General features: G+C 45.7%; 1 protein-coding gene across 4 annotated transcripts in view; it reads left to right on the top strand.

The window, feature by feature from the left end:
- Positions 1 to 717: 717 nt before the first annotated feature.
- The window catches only part of PHACTR3 (phosphatase and actin regulator 3), a 212237-nt gene continuing 197956 nt past the window's right edge, over positions 718 to 14998 (top strand). For 3 of the 4 annotated variants that reach the window (XM_081011267.1, XM_081011268.1, XM_081011266.1), the window contains exons 1-2: positions 718 to 874; positions 1004 to 1735. In XM_081011267.1, coding sequence (XP_080867393.1) covers positions 1627 to 1735 — 109 coding nt within the window. In that variant the 5' untranslated portion in view covers positions 718 to 874; positions 1004 to 1626. The remainder of the gene's footprint in view (positions 875 to 1003; positions 1736 to 14998) is intronic. The other variant, XM_081011269.1, reaches the window with a different exon arrangement.

Raw genomic sequence — 14998 nt, 5'->3', positions numbered from 1 at the left:
ACAGCATACATGCGGTCAGCAATACACAGTGACCATGACTGTGTGCTGCATGTTGAATGAGTATATTGATGCTGCTTTTATGGGTGTCATGTGCCGTGTTCACCACCAAGCTTATTATATGTAAGCCTATCTATCAGCCAGCCAGTCAATCAATAAGTGTGTGAGAAAGAGGATGGGCTTTCCCAAGTGTTCCCACCATTCTGAGGAGCGGTTGAGAAAAATAAAAAGATGGGTTTGCAGATTGGGAAGGGTCTTAGCCCAGCAAATGAGCGTCTGCCTTGAACACAGGAGGTCCCAAATTCAACCACCCCCACCCCAGAAGGGACCCCGAGGTTCATCTAGTCCAACCCCCTGCAATGCAGCTGAAGCAAACCTGCAACACAGGTTTTAACACCACACTTTAACCAGTTGATCAGATTCCTGCCTGAAAAACTGCCTGAAAAACTGGACAGCAGCTGTCACTCAGTGAGCTTCTCGGTTTGACTCCGTATCAGGCAGCTCCCTGGATGCTAGACATCTCTTCCTTTCCAGTTCCACAGGATCCTTACCAAAACACACACACACACACACACACACACACACACACACACCCCTTCACCCCCTGCCTGGGGCTAGAAAAAGTCTAGGCAAGGGAAACGCATGGCCCGCACCGCCGCGACCATGTGTGCCGGAACGTGCGTGTGCCATGAAGTCTGAAGCGCAGGCTGCTCTTGCGTCTTACCACCGGGATCTCCACCAGCCTCGCCTCGCCTCTCCCTCCTCGTCAGGGGCGTGTGAAGGTGTCGGGTCGGAGCAGGCAGGAGGCCTCCGCCTCTCGCGCACACCTGCTGCTCCCCATTCCTTTCCTTCCTTCCTCCTCTTTTGTGCAGTGCAGGTAAGCTCTCTCCCACCCACGACCCCTCCTCCTCCCTCCTCTCCCCCCCTCTCCTTCTCCCCCCATCCCCGGTGATGTCACACCTACTCTCGCAGGGTATGATGGGAGAATCCCTCTGTTTCCCAACAGATGCGCGAAGAAGAAGAGCAGCAGCAGCAGCAGCAGCAGCAGCAAGCAAGCAGTTCCAAGGAGGGTGGGTGCGCGTGCTTTTTTATTTTATTTTCGCCTGCCTTTTCTCCTCTGCCTGCCGTGATATGGGAAGAGACTCCTCCTGAGCCTAGGACTTGGCTCACCCCGAACTCCTCCCTTCACCTCACCTGCCATCCACCCCCCTTGCCTTCCTTCTGACCAAGGCAGCGTGAAGCCAGCCTTCGCCACCCGGAGGAGAAGATGCCCAGGAAGAAACTTCTGCAGCGCCCCGCCGAGCCCTAGGAGCCCCCAGGCGCTGGGAGGGACGCCCATCCCTGCATCTGGATGGTGCCAGCGGACTGCTTGGCATCGGGGCGCTTGCAGGAGGAGGCTGGTTGCCAGCATGCTCCCGCTGCTGGGACTCCCCGGCTGAGAAGAGAGGCGCGCTCTGCACCACCACCAGCGGGTCACCCCCTTCCCCGTCGTGACCTTGGGCTGCCTCCGGTTTCATGAGCGCCTCTCCCTCCTCCTCCTCCTCTTCCTCCTCCTCCGGCCTCTGAGATCTGCTCTCCCTCCCCCTCCCCTCCCCACCCCCTCCCCTCCCTTCCCTTCCCCACCCCCTCATGGCTGCATCAGAAGAAGGAACTGGCTGTTTTCTCCCCAGAGGCAGGTCACAAAGCGACCCCAGCATCCTCGGGGACACCGCCGGGACTGAAGCCGAGGAGCAGCAAGGTAAAAATGCAAGCGGGACTTTCTCTCTCTCTCTCTTCCCCGCCCCTCCTCCTCCTCCTCCTCCTCCTCCTCCTCCTCTCAGTATAGCAGAGGATGTGGGCTGGGTGGTGAGGAATGGGAGAGAGTCGTAGAGGCAGAGGAAGAGAGAGGGAGAGGGAAACAGATCGGGAATGGGTGTGTGTCTATGTGTCTTCGCATCTGCCAATCTGGCAATAAGCCTGTCAGAGAAGGGAGGGCAGAAGGAAATTAGGAACATATTCTCTGCAGTAAGTCCTGAAATGATGCAGTGGCTTAGCTGTAAATAGGATTACATGAGAGCATTCTCCCCATCCTGGCCCTTCGGAAGGGCAAAGCTCCCCTCTGCCAGCTGAAGGATGCATTTCAGAGGAGGGCAAGGGGGAAAGAGCCAGGATTCTTCCCCGAAATTTTTCAGCCACCCTCTTACTGGGCAGCAGGCTTCCTTAAACCTTGGATACTCTGTCCTCTCTCAGTACCCCTTCCTCCTTGAAACAGGCTGTCTTATTCACAAAGGATGAAGCGAGGCAGAGAGAAAGGGACATGCCCAAGGCAGCTCAGGAAGTCACTGGCAGAGACCAGATTTCCAACTGCACGAGTTCTGCATCAGAGGGCAAGCAGTCATGGCTGGGCCTCTCAGGCAGTAAAAACTCAGAACAGGTGATCTCAGGCTCCACCTGGCTGACAGTTACCTGCTGCTTTTCACCTGCTTGGGAAGATGCTAGTCAATAATATTAGTTCACCATGCTTTTTGGAAGAGACTGGCTTCTCCCTTGTGCCATCATTGGAGAGGGATGCTCAGTCCAAAGTGACAAGAGCTGCGTTATCCTGGAAAGTTGCCTAAGCTCTGTTGTCTCGCTCTCACCCCACACGACATCCAGCCCGTCCCACTCCTCTCAATCTACAGGCATGCAAACACACTGAAAATAAAACGGCTAAAATCAACACTGCCTGCTGCTTGTGAGAACATCCAAGAGCTGAGAGCAGTCAGGACAGAGCTGGGTTGCTTAAGCTGATCTTTGTTGGTTAACACACATAGCCTAATTTACCTGGGCAATTTAATCGAAGCTTGGGCATGTGCCTGACTTGCCCCTTGCAACAGAGAGAAAGAGAAGGTTGTCTCATGAAGTGGGAGGGGATCAGCTGTTGGCATGAGAAGTCACCATGGAGATGGAACAAGCAGAGTAATAATTAAGTCACCAATCCCACCCTCTGGCCCACCCCATCGAGAAAGCAATTTTCGGGACACACCAAGAAGTAGGAAACACAACAGCGAGTGTTGAAAGAGAGAGAGAGAGGCTGGGAGTGGGGGTGGGGGAGCTTGACGTCTGCAACCCCATTTTTCTATTTATAAGTGTGAGAGAAGAAGGCTTTCACCACCAACAAACCCTCCCCTTCACTTTCTCTTCCTTTTGAAGCATAAAACTCTTTCCACTGAATTGCAAATCTTTCTAGCAGTGACTCACACACTGGGGTTCTCAAAGGAGCACAGCAGCAGCAGCAGCAGCAGCAAGGCATTGTGTTTGGGATTTTGTGTTTGTGCGGTGGTGGGTTAATTGCGAGAACAGTTGGTTCTGGGAAGGGAGCTGTTTCCTGTGGCCGGTGTGAAATTAAACACATGCGCACACAACAAAACGGGACCAAACTTGACAGGGTGCTTTCAAGGGTGCTTTCATGGCAGGATTGAGTGGTGGGGGAATTCAGATGACAATCAGCTGGATGGGAAGCCCAGGACCCAACAGACTGATATACACAAGGAGCCAAGGTTGAGTGTCATGGGCTCTTTGTGCAAGAGATGTTGACTTAGGGTCTTGACTGAACACAACAGAGGCAGTGACTGTTCCATTGCAGGCTTCAGAAAAATCTCCCATGGAAGTCTGTAACTAAGGGATATGTGGGAGGGGGCACTGACCTTGACACAGACCCCCCCAAAAGGAAACAAAAATATCAGAATATGCCCCTTCACTTAATATACCCTAGTTGTGTTCTGAGTACTCTCCTCAACACACACACACACACATTCCTGCCCTCACAATTTTATAGTCTACCCCACTGCCTTAATTAAAGGGTAACTTTATATTCTGAATCTTTAAACTGACTGAGAGGTTGCTTTTTGGGGGGTATTGTGCAATTACTTTCAGGAAAAGTAAATTAACAGGAAACCTGCTTTAAAAGCAAGTGTCTCTCATTAAGACAGCATCTTCTCCCCACCATACATAAAAATGCAATTAAATTCCCTCCTAGACCTCTTTATGCCATCTCTCCCCTCACCCACCAAGCCAAGGTTTCAGCTATAGACCTGTCCTGATGTACTGATATCTGAGAGTAAATCCTGTTTGAGGGCCATTCCAAAACAGTGTTTTAAACCAGCACATGCTAGAGTCGTTCTCTCTTATTTGTCTTCTCCTTTTCACGATGGTCATTCCATCTGTCTGATGGCACCGCCTGTCAGAATATGCAAACATGTTAATAATGAGGACTGAGTGGCTTTAAGCTTCATTTTACACAGTCTAATAATTGAGGATCCTTGTTGCTCTGGAAACAGATTTTTTTAAGGGAATAATGAGAACAGCTGATGAATCTTTCCTGCCTAACCACGCTGATATATCCCAGGTCATGGGAACAAAGGCTGTCACTAGCACAAAGTGCTAGCCTTTCCCCCTAAGGGACAATAGTGTCTGAATGAGAGGAATGTTCATTTGTGTGCTTTCACATCAGAAGGCTGCAGAAATCATACATTCCCTTAATTTCAATTTCGCTCACTTCTTGCCTGTTTCTAGGTAATGAAAAGCAGTGTTGGCAGGCTGGCAAATAGATAGGCTGCATGTGTGATTTTTTTTCTTTTTTAAAGGACAGATCTGTTTGAGGAAATCATTTTTTTTTATTTGCCTGAAGGAAGATCATTTTTTTTTTGCCCCAAAATATTAACTTATTTTGTGTTGCTTTTCCTAAAGAAAATGATGTTTAAACCAACTCTAGGCATCCGCAATCAAAACAATAAAGCAACAAGCAACACCCCATAATATACGGAATAAAACACACATAACTTCAAACAACGATTTGCAATAAATTACGAATGAATATCATTATATAAATGCCAGTTTTGTATTCTCTTCCATAATTTCTGTGATTTGCATAGGCTTATTGGGAAATTGACTAAGAATACAACCTTCACACCTCTGTTTAAGAGTTCATACACTGAGGTCAATAGGATTTACACTCAAGCAATTTTACAGTGCTCTGTAATTTCAGGAGTGGTTTGCATTCTGCTGTCCATCTAACCTAACATGAAATCAGTAAAATCCCATGTAAGTTAATGAGTGCAATCAACCAGCTCTCCTTCTGTGGAGTCTGCACTCATCTCATTGGAACTCAAGACTGCCTTAAAAAAATTCTGTTTCAAAGTGCAGATTCAGTTGCTAGTAGTAGGGGGCTAGACCTCTTGTGTGTCCACACCATGAGGACTGTGTTGTCTGCTGCAACACATCCTGCTTTGCTTATCCAAGTTCCTCATTAGCAGATATGTTGACTTGATGGTAAAAGAATACTTGCAACTGTTGGAACAATGGGAGCAATAGTTGCTTACAATTCTGTTCCTTCCGTCTTCAAAAGTATCTGGAGAAAGAAGAAAAATGGCCAGCCAAAATAACCTCCACTGCGTATGTTTGTGCTTCGAGTTATACTTGGTGATTTAATTGTTTTATGTAGAATAGTGGGCAGTGAGGCAGAACAGGGCCTTCTCAGTGGTGACTCCCTGTCTTTGCCAGCTGAGATCGGGTCGCCTCGCCCTGGTGACATCTTGACATTGCCTAGAAACATACTTATTTTGCCAGGCACCTGGTGGCTAAGTGTTCAGTGCGGCAAGAGAGAGTATGTCGTGCTCTGCTGCTGTTTTCTAAAGCTGATGTTGTTTCATTGTGATTTCAATTGATTATTTGGTTGTGTAGAATGTGCGGCTGTTTTTGAGAGGTTTTAATTAGGGCTGTTAAGCTGACCTGAGACTCCTCTTGAAGCATAAAAGCAATGAACGGTAACAACATTAAGGCAAGAATTGTGTGTGTGTGTGTGTGTGGCTAATGGAATTGAGTAGCAATCTCAGTGGTAAAGCACCTGTTTTGCAAGCGTGGGTTCAATTCCTGGGTAGAACTGGGATAAACTCCTGACGGAAATCCTGGATAGGCAGGTAGACAATAATGAGCTACAGGGATAATGAGACCAATGGGTTGACTCAAGAGTAAGGCAGTTCCTGTGTTCCTATGGTAGAAGGGTCAGTGCAGACCAAAACAAAAAAAAAGTAATTTTGCATAGGCCTAACTGACTCTTGGAATTTGCTACAGAAAGAACATGTTGAAGATCACAATCTTAGGGTTTTTTTTTTAAAGGATTGGACAAATTTATTGAGGATAGGACTCTGAAAGGCAATTATGCTTGGCTGCGAAATTGAAGTTCCATGTTCAGCAGCAGTCTATCTGAGTACCAAAAGCTGGGGACGAACAACAATTGAGGACTGATGCTTCCTAGCTTCGTTGTAGCTTTTAGCCGGCTGCTGTTGAAAACAGGCTGCGGGTGAGGACCTTGGTCGCTTGTTCAGATATTCTTATGCTCTTTTATCTCCAATACCATTTTCATTTTATTCTCTAAACCAGGCTCTCTCTTTTCATTTAAAGAAAAGTATTTGTCCCACACAATAGCTTTGAGATTCAAAACATTCTGCTTCGCTTTGTTCAGCCAAAAAGAAATTGCCTTTGCATTTTGTCATGGTAATTTCCCCCATGTTCCCTCCTGGTGCGTGACATTGATGATCACAATACAGTCCTGACCTCAGCCAGTGATTACAACTTCAGCAGAGGCTCTTGGTTCCCCCTCAGCCCCTAGACTAAAACATAACCTTCTGGCGAAGAGTCCTAGATGGTCCCAGCTTCGATCCCTGGCATCTCCAGGCAGAACAGGAAAAGAATCCTGTCTGAAACTCTGGAGAGCCATTGCCAGTCAGTGTAGATGACATTGACCTAGATGGACCTCTGGTCTGACTTGGTATAAAGGCAGGTTCTGCTGTTCCTAACTCACATAATAATAATAATAATAATAATAATAATAATAATAATAATAATTTTTTATTATTTATACCCTGCCCATCTGGCTGAGTTTCCCCAGCCACTCTGAGCGGCTTCCAATCAAGTGTTAAAAACAATACAGCATTAAATATTAAAAACTTCCTTAAACAGGGCTGCCTTCAGATGTCTTTTAAAAAGAAGATAGCTGCTTATTTCCTTCACATCTGAAGGGAGAGCGTTCCACAGGGCGGGCCCCACCACCAAGAAGGCCCTCTGTCTGGTTCCCTGTAACCTCACTTTCGCAATGAGGGAACCGCCAGAAGGCCCTCGGTGCTGGATCTCAGTGTCTGGGCTGAACGATGGGGGTGGAGGCGCTCCTTCAGGTATACTGGACCGAGGCCGTTTAGGGCTTTAAAGGTCAGCACCAACACTTTGAATTGTGCTCGGAAACGTAATGGGAGCCAATGCAGATCTCTCAGGACCGGTGTTATGTGGTCCCAGCGGCCACTCCCAGTCACCAGTCTAGCTGCCGCATTCTGGATTAATTGCAGTGTCCGGGTCACCTTCAAAGGTAGCCCCACGTAGAGCGCATTGCAGTAGTCATAAGGGAGAGGCCAAGTAATTGCTGAATGCATGTGTTTTACCACTGAAATGCAGCTAGGAACTCTAAAATTGTAGCTCTGGGAAGTGAACAGCAGCTTCCTACCAACTCTTGGCACCCTTAACCAACTACAGCTCCCAGAATTCTTTGGGGGAAGCCACAACTGTTTAAAGTGGCATCATGGTGCTTTAAAGGTTGTGGGATGTGAAACATAAGAGCAGTCAAGTACAACATTCCTAGAGTGAACATGTTTACACATGGGGAGGAATGTTTGTCCAGCCAGCAGGTAAACTTCCTGTTTCCTTCTGGGCTGGGACAGACTTCCTCTGCATGTGACTAGAGGTGGGCGTGGCCTCACCTGTGCAGGTAACGACAAAAGCACAGGGCAGGACAGCCATCTCTCTCTCTCTCTCTCTCTCTCTCTCTCTATGACTATATGCATCGAAGAAGCAACATCTGCTTAGCCAAAGATGCTCTCAGCCAAGAGAGGACAAAGGGACTGTCTCCTTATGAGATAGTTTCCAGGTGTATGTTACTTTTCTAAGGTAAGTCTGCCTTCTGGGATCCGATTGTGAACAGAATGTGAGTAAACTCTTTTTATACTTTTATAGAAGACTGTGTCGTGTCTTATCTTTTATGAGGGAATAAGGGGAAAATACCAGAACAGTTATTATAGAGGCTTTAGCGAGCCTGAGCAAACGCATCCGCTGTGAGTTTAAAAGGGGAATGTTACTCTGCTAAATTGTGAACTTGTTAACACAAGTTGGAAAGGCTATAATCAAACAATATATCCTCTCCTGCATCCCTGAACATTCCCACAAAGGTATGATGTGAATGTAGCCATAGTCACATTTTTATGACAGACCCCCAATTCTGGTGATTCATCAGGACTCTTCTTAGGCAGTCTTGTCCCGCCCACGTGAGCACTGCCAAACAGTGCTTTGGCTCATGTTTGACTCCACATGGAACCGTGACCATTTGTAAACAATTTGATGTGGCAGGAGCTGATCAGATCAGCTTTCCATGCCAGCTCTGAATTCAACCATGTGGCAGTGTTGACTGTGAACTATGCAGGTGCGAGGTATTACAGTTTCCACGTGGAAATGGAATATGCTGCAGTAGATTTGGTGTCTCTCTTATATAAGCTACAGCTCTTTAATTGTCTCAAGGTGTGGGCTCAAGGGGAAAGAGTTCTCTGAATCGTGGCAATGTTACTTTATGGTACATGAAGCATAATTTCTTTGTGGAGGGTTTGCAGCTCAGTAGTATGCTTTGCATGAAAAGAGTTTCCAATTCAATTCCTGTCATCTTTAGAAAGGCTGGGGAAACTCCTGCCTGGAAAGCTGGAGAGCAGGGGATGGGGACTGTTGTCCAAAGAACCTGAAGTCTGGCGAACCTTCTTCAAGCTTGTGTCTCCCTTCATTGTTGGACTCCAAATCTCATCACCCCCAATCAGCTTAGGCAATGGTCAGGAATGATGGGAGTTGTAGTCTAACATCATTTGGGGCACAAAGGTTGAAGAAGGCCAGTGTAGACAATACTGATCTAGATTAAACATTGTTTTGACCATTGATATAAGCCAAGGCAACTTCCCATTGCATTTTAGGAAAGGTCTTGGGATTTTTCTTTTTGACCTTGAGCATCCAAATTATATCCTTTATGGTCTAGTTTTAGGCTGGAGTCAATAGGGATCAAGCTATATGTTACATGCAAATGGGCATGACTTTAATGTCCACTTCACAAGGGACTGTTTGAGAGCAGAGAAGCAGCATGAGGAGGAAGTACTTAACCCATTTTCCTGCTGTTTCCTACTGCAAATCATCCCTGAAATGGCTCCCCCACCAAGATTTCAAACACGTTTTCCTTCTCATACATGCATTTGAGACTTCCAAGGGAGAAAAGCTGCTGTGGGGGAGCAATTTAGTCCAGCAAATTGTGGGTGGGAAAATAATTAAACACCCCTTCCCTCCCGCTGCTTCTTCACTCCCACTCAACCCCTTCCAGAATTGAGTCCTCAAGAAAGGCAGTTGAACTACAGCTGCAAGCCTTTGTGTGTGTTTGACATGTGCTTTTGGCCTTTTAATGACATTAAAACAAGAGGATGCAATCTCTTGGTTTTCCGTATATTTAGTACAGCAGGATTACGTTCTGATGCAAATTTTTGCCTTTTTGCAAGGCCCTGCATTTCATCCAGCTTCATGGCTGAGTTGACCTTGACACTCACACGGAAATTCTACGAATTGCCCAAAGTCACACACAGTTGAGTCATTGGGATCAGCTGGGATAAGAGCCCAGAAACCTTCTGGTTCAATCACAAAATGGCATGAAATGGGCTGGAAAAAAACAGAAATGAGAAATGGCAGCAGGGAGAGATTAAACAGAAGCCAACCTTTGATCAATAGACGAAATCTAGAAAATTAAATCGTGCCCCTTAATTTGTGTTCCTAATGTGTTCTTCAGTTGTTCTTAGTTGTAGAATAATAATTTGCTGTAGATCCTATGGCTAAGATAACCAAATCTGATAACAAGCATTTCTTCACCTTTGGAGGCTATGTCCATCTCCCTACCCGCCGGAAGTGTATCGTACTGTGTATTCTCCTCCTAAGGTGGCCAGTCATGGCCACAGTTCTGTGTAAGGTTTTGGTTGCCTGGCCTCAAAGAGGATATTTAATAGTATTTAAGAGAATATTTAAGATATTTAGAAATTTAAGAAGGATGTTGACAAGCTGGAATGTGTACAGAAGATGGTTTGGTTTGGTTTGGTTTGGAACAGAGGAGAGGAAATATGATAGCCATCTCCCAATATCTCAAGGGCTTCCACATGGAAGAGAGAACAAGCTTGTTTTCTCCTGCACTGGAGGGTAGGATTTGAACCAATGGCTTCATGTTACCAGAAAACACGAGGAAGAACATTCTGACAGTAGGTGCTGTTTGTGAGTGGAATGTTCTTCCTTGGGAGTTTGTGGACTCCCCTTCCCTGGAGATTTTAAAGCAGAGGTTGGATGGCCATCTGTCAGGGATTCTTTAGTTGAGATTCCTGTAGTGCTATAAAAGAGGCAATCAAAAAGAGCAAGGGGATGGAGCTGCTGCTCTATGAGGAAAGGTTACAACATGTTCAGTGCTTTATTTTACAAAAACAACAGATGATAGAGGTGCATAAGGTTATGCATGGCACGGAGAAAGGGCACATAGCATCTTTCTGCCTCTTTCATAATACTAGGACTTGGGGCCATCCAATGACTTTTTTGCACAGTACACAGTTAAACTATGGGATTTGCTTGCATGATAGGTAAGGTAAAAGGCAAAGGACCCCTGGTTAAGTCCAGTCAAAGGTGACCATTGGGCTGCGGCGCTCATCTCGCTTTCAGGCCGAGGGAGCCGGCATTTGTCCACAGACAGCTTTCTGAGTCATGTGGCCAGCATGACTAAACTGCTTCTGGCACAACGGGACACTGTGATGGAACCCTTAGTGCATGGAAATGCCATTTACCTTCCCACCAAAGCAGTATCTATTTCTCTACTCACACTGGTATGCTTTCGAACTGCTAGGTTGGCAGGAGCAGGGACAGAACAACAGGAGCTCACCCCATCATAGGGATTCAAACCGCCAACCTTCTGATCAGCAAGTGGCTGGTTTAGTGGTTCAGTGGTTTAGACCACAGCGCCACCCGCGTCCCTGCGTGCATGAGATGTAGTAATGACTACCAACTTGGATAGTTTTTTTAAAAAAATAAAATAAAATAAAATAGACAAATTCAGGGAGGATATCAAGGGCTACCACCTTCACACACAGAATATTAGTTGGCGGTTCGGTCATCAAACAATGCACGTGTACATATGAAGCAACTCCCAATGACAGACAGCTGAAAGTCTGCATTGTATCTGGGTTGTTGGGACATCGTAAGAGATTCCTATAATGTTAGGACTATGATGGTCCATTCACACATGGAGGTCATCATTAGGTGAGCATCAGTTGATGAACTTCTCATCATCTACACAGATGATTTTCTCATGGTAAGTATTCTCACTCTGGTAGCTTTCATGCTGTGACGTCAAAGCATTTCTCCTTTCAGCATGCCCAGAATTCAACATCTGGACTCCAGACACACAGCTGAATCCCGGCATGCATTCTGATCCTTCCACATAAGAGGGATTCCACTAGCCACTTTAATTTAATGTCGGCTGGGGAGGAGAAATCCACTGGAAACTGTATAATATGATTAAATAAAAACTCCTTCATCCCTGGAGCCATCAGAAGACCCACATTATCATTTTTTCCCCTTGAGGAGATGCTGGAAAGGCATTTAATTGCTTTCTGATACGACTGGGATTCAGTAACGGCTGTGGCTTTAATGCTAATATCTCGATATTAGCAAAGGTAATTCAGCTAAATGGTGTTATCAAGGTAGGTGGAGAGTTTCATGGTGGAGAACATCTGTTCTGTATGTTCTGACTGGAACTGATAATATATAGTGCTAACTAATCAGCGTTAAAGTACTCCTAGGACACTAGGCTGCATCAACAGAAGTATAGTGTCCCCATCAAGGGAAGTAACAATCCCACTCAATTCTGCCTTGGTCAGACCCCACCTGGAGTCCTGTGTCCAGTTCTGGGCACCACAGTTTAAGAAGGATGTTGACGAGCTGTAACGTGTGCAGAGGAAGGCAACCAAGATGATAAAGGGTCTGAAAACCAAACCTTATGAGGAATGGTTGAGGGAGTTGGGTATATTTAGCCTGGAACAGAGGAGACTGAAAGGAGGTATGATAGCCATCTTCCAATATCTAAAGAGCAAGCTTGTTCTCTCCTGCTCTGGAGGGTAGGACCCAGACCAATGGCTTCAAGTTACAAGAAAGGAGATTCCAACTAAACACCAGGATGAAATCTCTGACAGTAAGAACTGTTTGACAGTGGGGCAGACTCCCTCAGAAAGTGATAGACTCTCCTTCATTGGTGGCTTTTAAGCAGAGGTTGGATAGTCATCTGTCTTGGATGTTTGGCTAAGATTCCTGCATTGCAGGAATGGCCCTCCATGCTCTTCCAACTCTACAATTCTATGCTTCTATGATTTTAAGCAAAAAAATAGTTGTGTAAGTACAAACGCCCCCTACCATTTGCATAGTTCAAAAGAATTTGTTTGATTTTTATTTAACTCCATTTCTGAGTCAATTCGTATACAACATCTTGAAGTGATTTAACAATAAAAACATATCTAAAGCAGTTTTATATATAAAAACAATTTCAAATCCAATACAGTTTTATATATATATATCTAAAAACTCTTTCTACTAAAACAATTGCATAAGGTTGATTTTACAGTATGTTGATTAATAAATACATATGTTCAATAAATTACTTTGCTCAGGTAATAGCCAGCCTATTAAGACTGCAATCTGATACAGTAGGTAAACCAACGTGGTGCCCTCAAGATCCTGTTGGACTACAACTCCTATCATCCCTGACTATTTACCATGCTATTCAGGGCTGATGGGAATTGGAGTTCAACAGGATCTGGAGGGTGCCAGGTTGACTGCCTCTGCTGTACACCCTTTACCTGGGGCTAATCTCATGGAATACAGTGGACTGGTCCACAAAGCTCACAACCTTACTAACAGCATAACATTTTCTCTGTGAGGCCATAAGAAGATGAGAAGAGCTTGCTGGATCAGGCACACTGTTCTCATAGTGAACACCCAAATGCGGAAAACCTTCAAGCAGAACCCAACTAGGATTGCCATATTTCAAGAAGTGAACATCTGGACACAGACGTTGTTGAGCTTTTTTTGGTGTGGGTTTCCCGGACATGCCTGCAATATTCCATGTTTACTCATCCTGATGGTTCCTCCCTGCAGCTAGATGCTGCTGTCTGTAAGTGTGCAATTACGACTAATGTGACACAATAACTTTTCTTCTCACTGCACCCTTCAGCTGCAGTTTCAGTACAGATGCCAGAGTGCCCTCCACAAAGACAAATGCACTGTGTCCCCTTTTTGTGCCAAACAGGGATGATAAAGAGCAGATGATGTTTGGGCTCTGCATGCAAATGTTTCCGCAACCTCTCCTGCCCCCGCTGCCGTGCATACAACTTCTTCAGTCAGATCTTGGAAAGACTCAACCCTGGCAAGGAATAAACAGTAAATGAAAGATGCTTTGTTCTCAGGGCTGTGACACAGTGTACATTCTAGAAGCGGTTCTTGAAATTGTTATATATTGAAGATTAGTGTTCGGGTTTGCATTTTCTGCGTGGATGGCAGTCACATTGGAGGGCGCAAGCTCAGCTGAAACTATTCACTAGTTTCTTTGTGTGTGCATCCCCATGTGAATATTTTTAGTTGTTCTGAAAAAAATGCCTCCATTCTTTGATTATTTTCCAGCACACCTAGCAATAATGTTTGACTGCTCATTTGCATTGCCCTCACTCTTTATTGCCTATGCTTGACCTCAGTGGTCTCACATAGCTAAATCTGACTGGCTATGTAGTGTCATCACATGCTGCTTCCTGCAGGATCCCTGATTGTTTGGGATGCGACTTATATCCAGAAAAGAGGAAGCAGAAGGAGCTGGGGAGTGAAGTAGCTCGTAAGCAGCAGCGCAACAGCCATGAGAGACAATGGTAACAAACAGGGCTAGCAGCTCGATGGACCAATGGTCTGACTCAGTATAAGGCAATTTCCTGTGTTACTATGGTAAAGGCAGCCCTATCGTAGAGAATCATAGAGTTGGGAGGAACCACTAGGATAATCTACTCCAGCCTTTCTCAACCTGTGGGTCCCCAGATGTTGTTGAACTACAACTCTCATCACCCCTAGCTAGCTCAGGGATTATGGGAGTTATAGTCCGACAACATCTGGGGAACCACAGGTTGAGAACTGCTGATCTAGTCGAATCCCCTGCAATGCAGGAAACTTTCCCCCAAAGTTGAGCTTGAACCCACAGCCCTAAGATTCAGAATCTCATGCTCTATCAACTGAACTGCCCCAGAGCTTATTGATTGAAGATCCTAAGACATGTCTTACTGGACAGACCCACAAACTTTTGAACTACGTCTGGAGTCTTGCATTTGGCCAATCTGCTTGGGACCTGATCAGATACAGTTATACCTCATGTTATGTTAGGTTCATCTTGCGTCTTTTCGGCTTGTGAATGCGGTAAATCCGGAAGTGTGTACTTCCGGGTTTCACCATGCGTGCACACGCAGAAGCGTTCTGCATGCTTTGCGCATGCGCAGAAGTGTTCTGCGCACTTAACACATGTGCAGAAGCGCTCTATTGCGCTCTGCGCTTATGCAGAAGCGCTGCTCTAGTTGAGGACTTTTCAGGGTGCAAATGGCACCCCAGAACGGATCGTGTCTGCAACTAGAGGTACCACTGTATATTTCTCATTCACTAAAGCATTTGCACATGTTTCCAGACACAGACAGGATTTAAGGGAGTCATAACATGAGCAGCGCTCACTCTTGTAAGAAGAAAAAAAGAAAAATAGAGAGATAGGCTTTGTTGCTGGTTTATTGTCTCTGGAATTTTCCACTCTAAAATTAAACTATTCAAAGCCGCATTGGGGGAATAAAATAATTAAGGCTGCCATCTTATACCC

Source organism: Podarcis pityusensis, assembly GCF_964106645.2.
Source record: "Podarcis pityusensis genome assembly, chromosome: 6".
NCBI classification, from domain to species: Eukaryota; Metazoa; Chordata; class Lepidosauria; order Squamata; family Lacertidae; genus Podarcis; species Podarcis pityusensis.
Note: the sequence above shows the minus strand (reverse complement) of the source record. Positions and strands in the feature narration are given on the sequence as shown.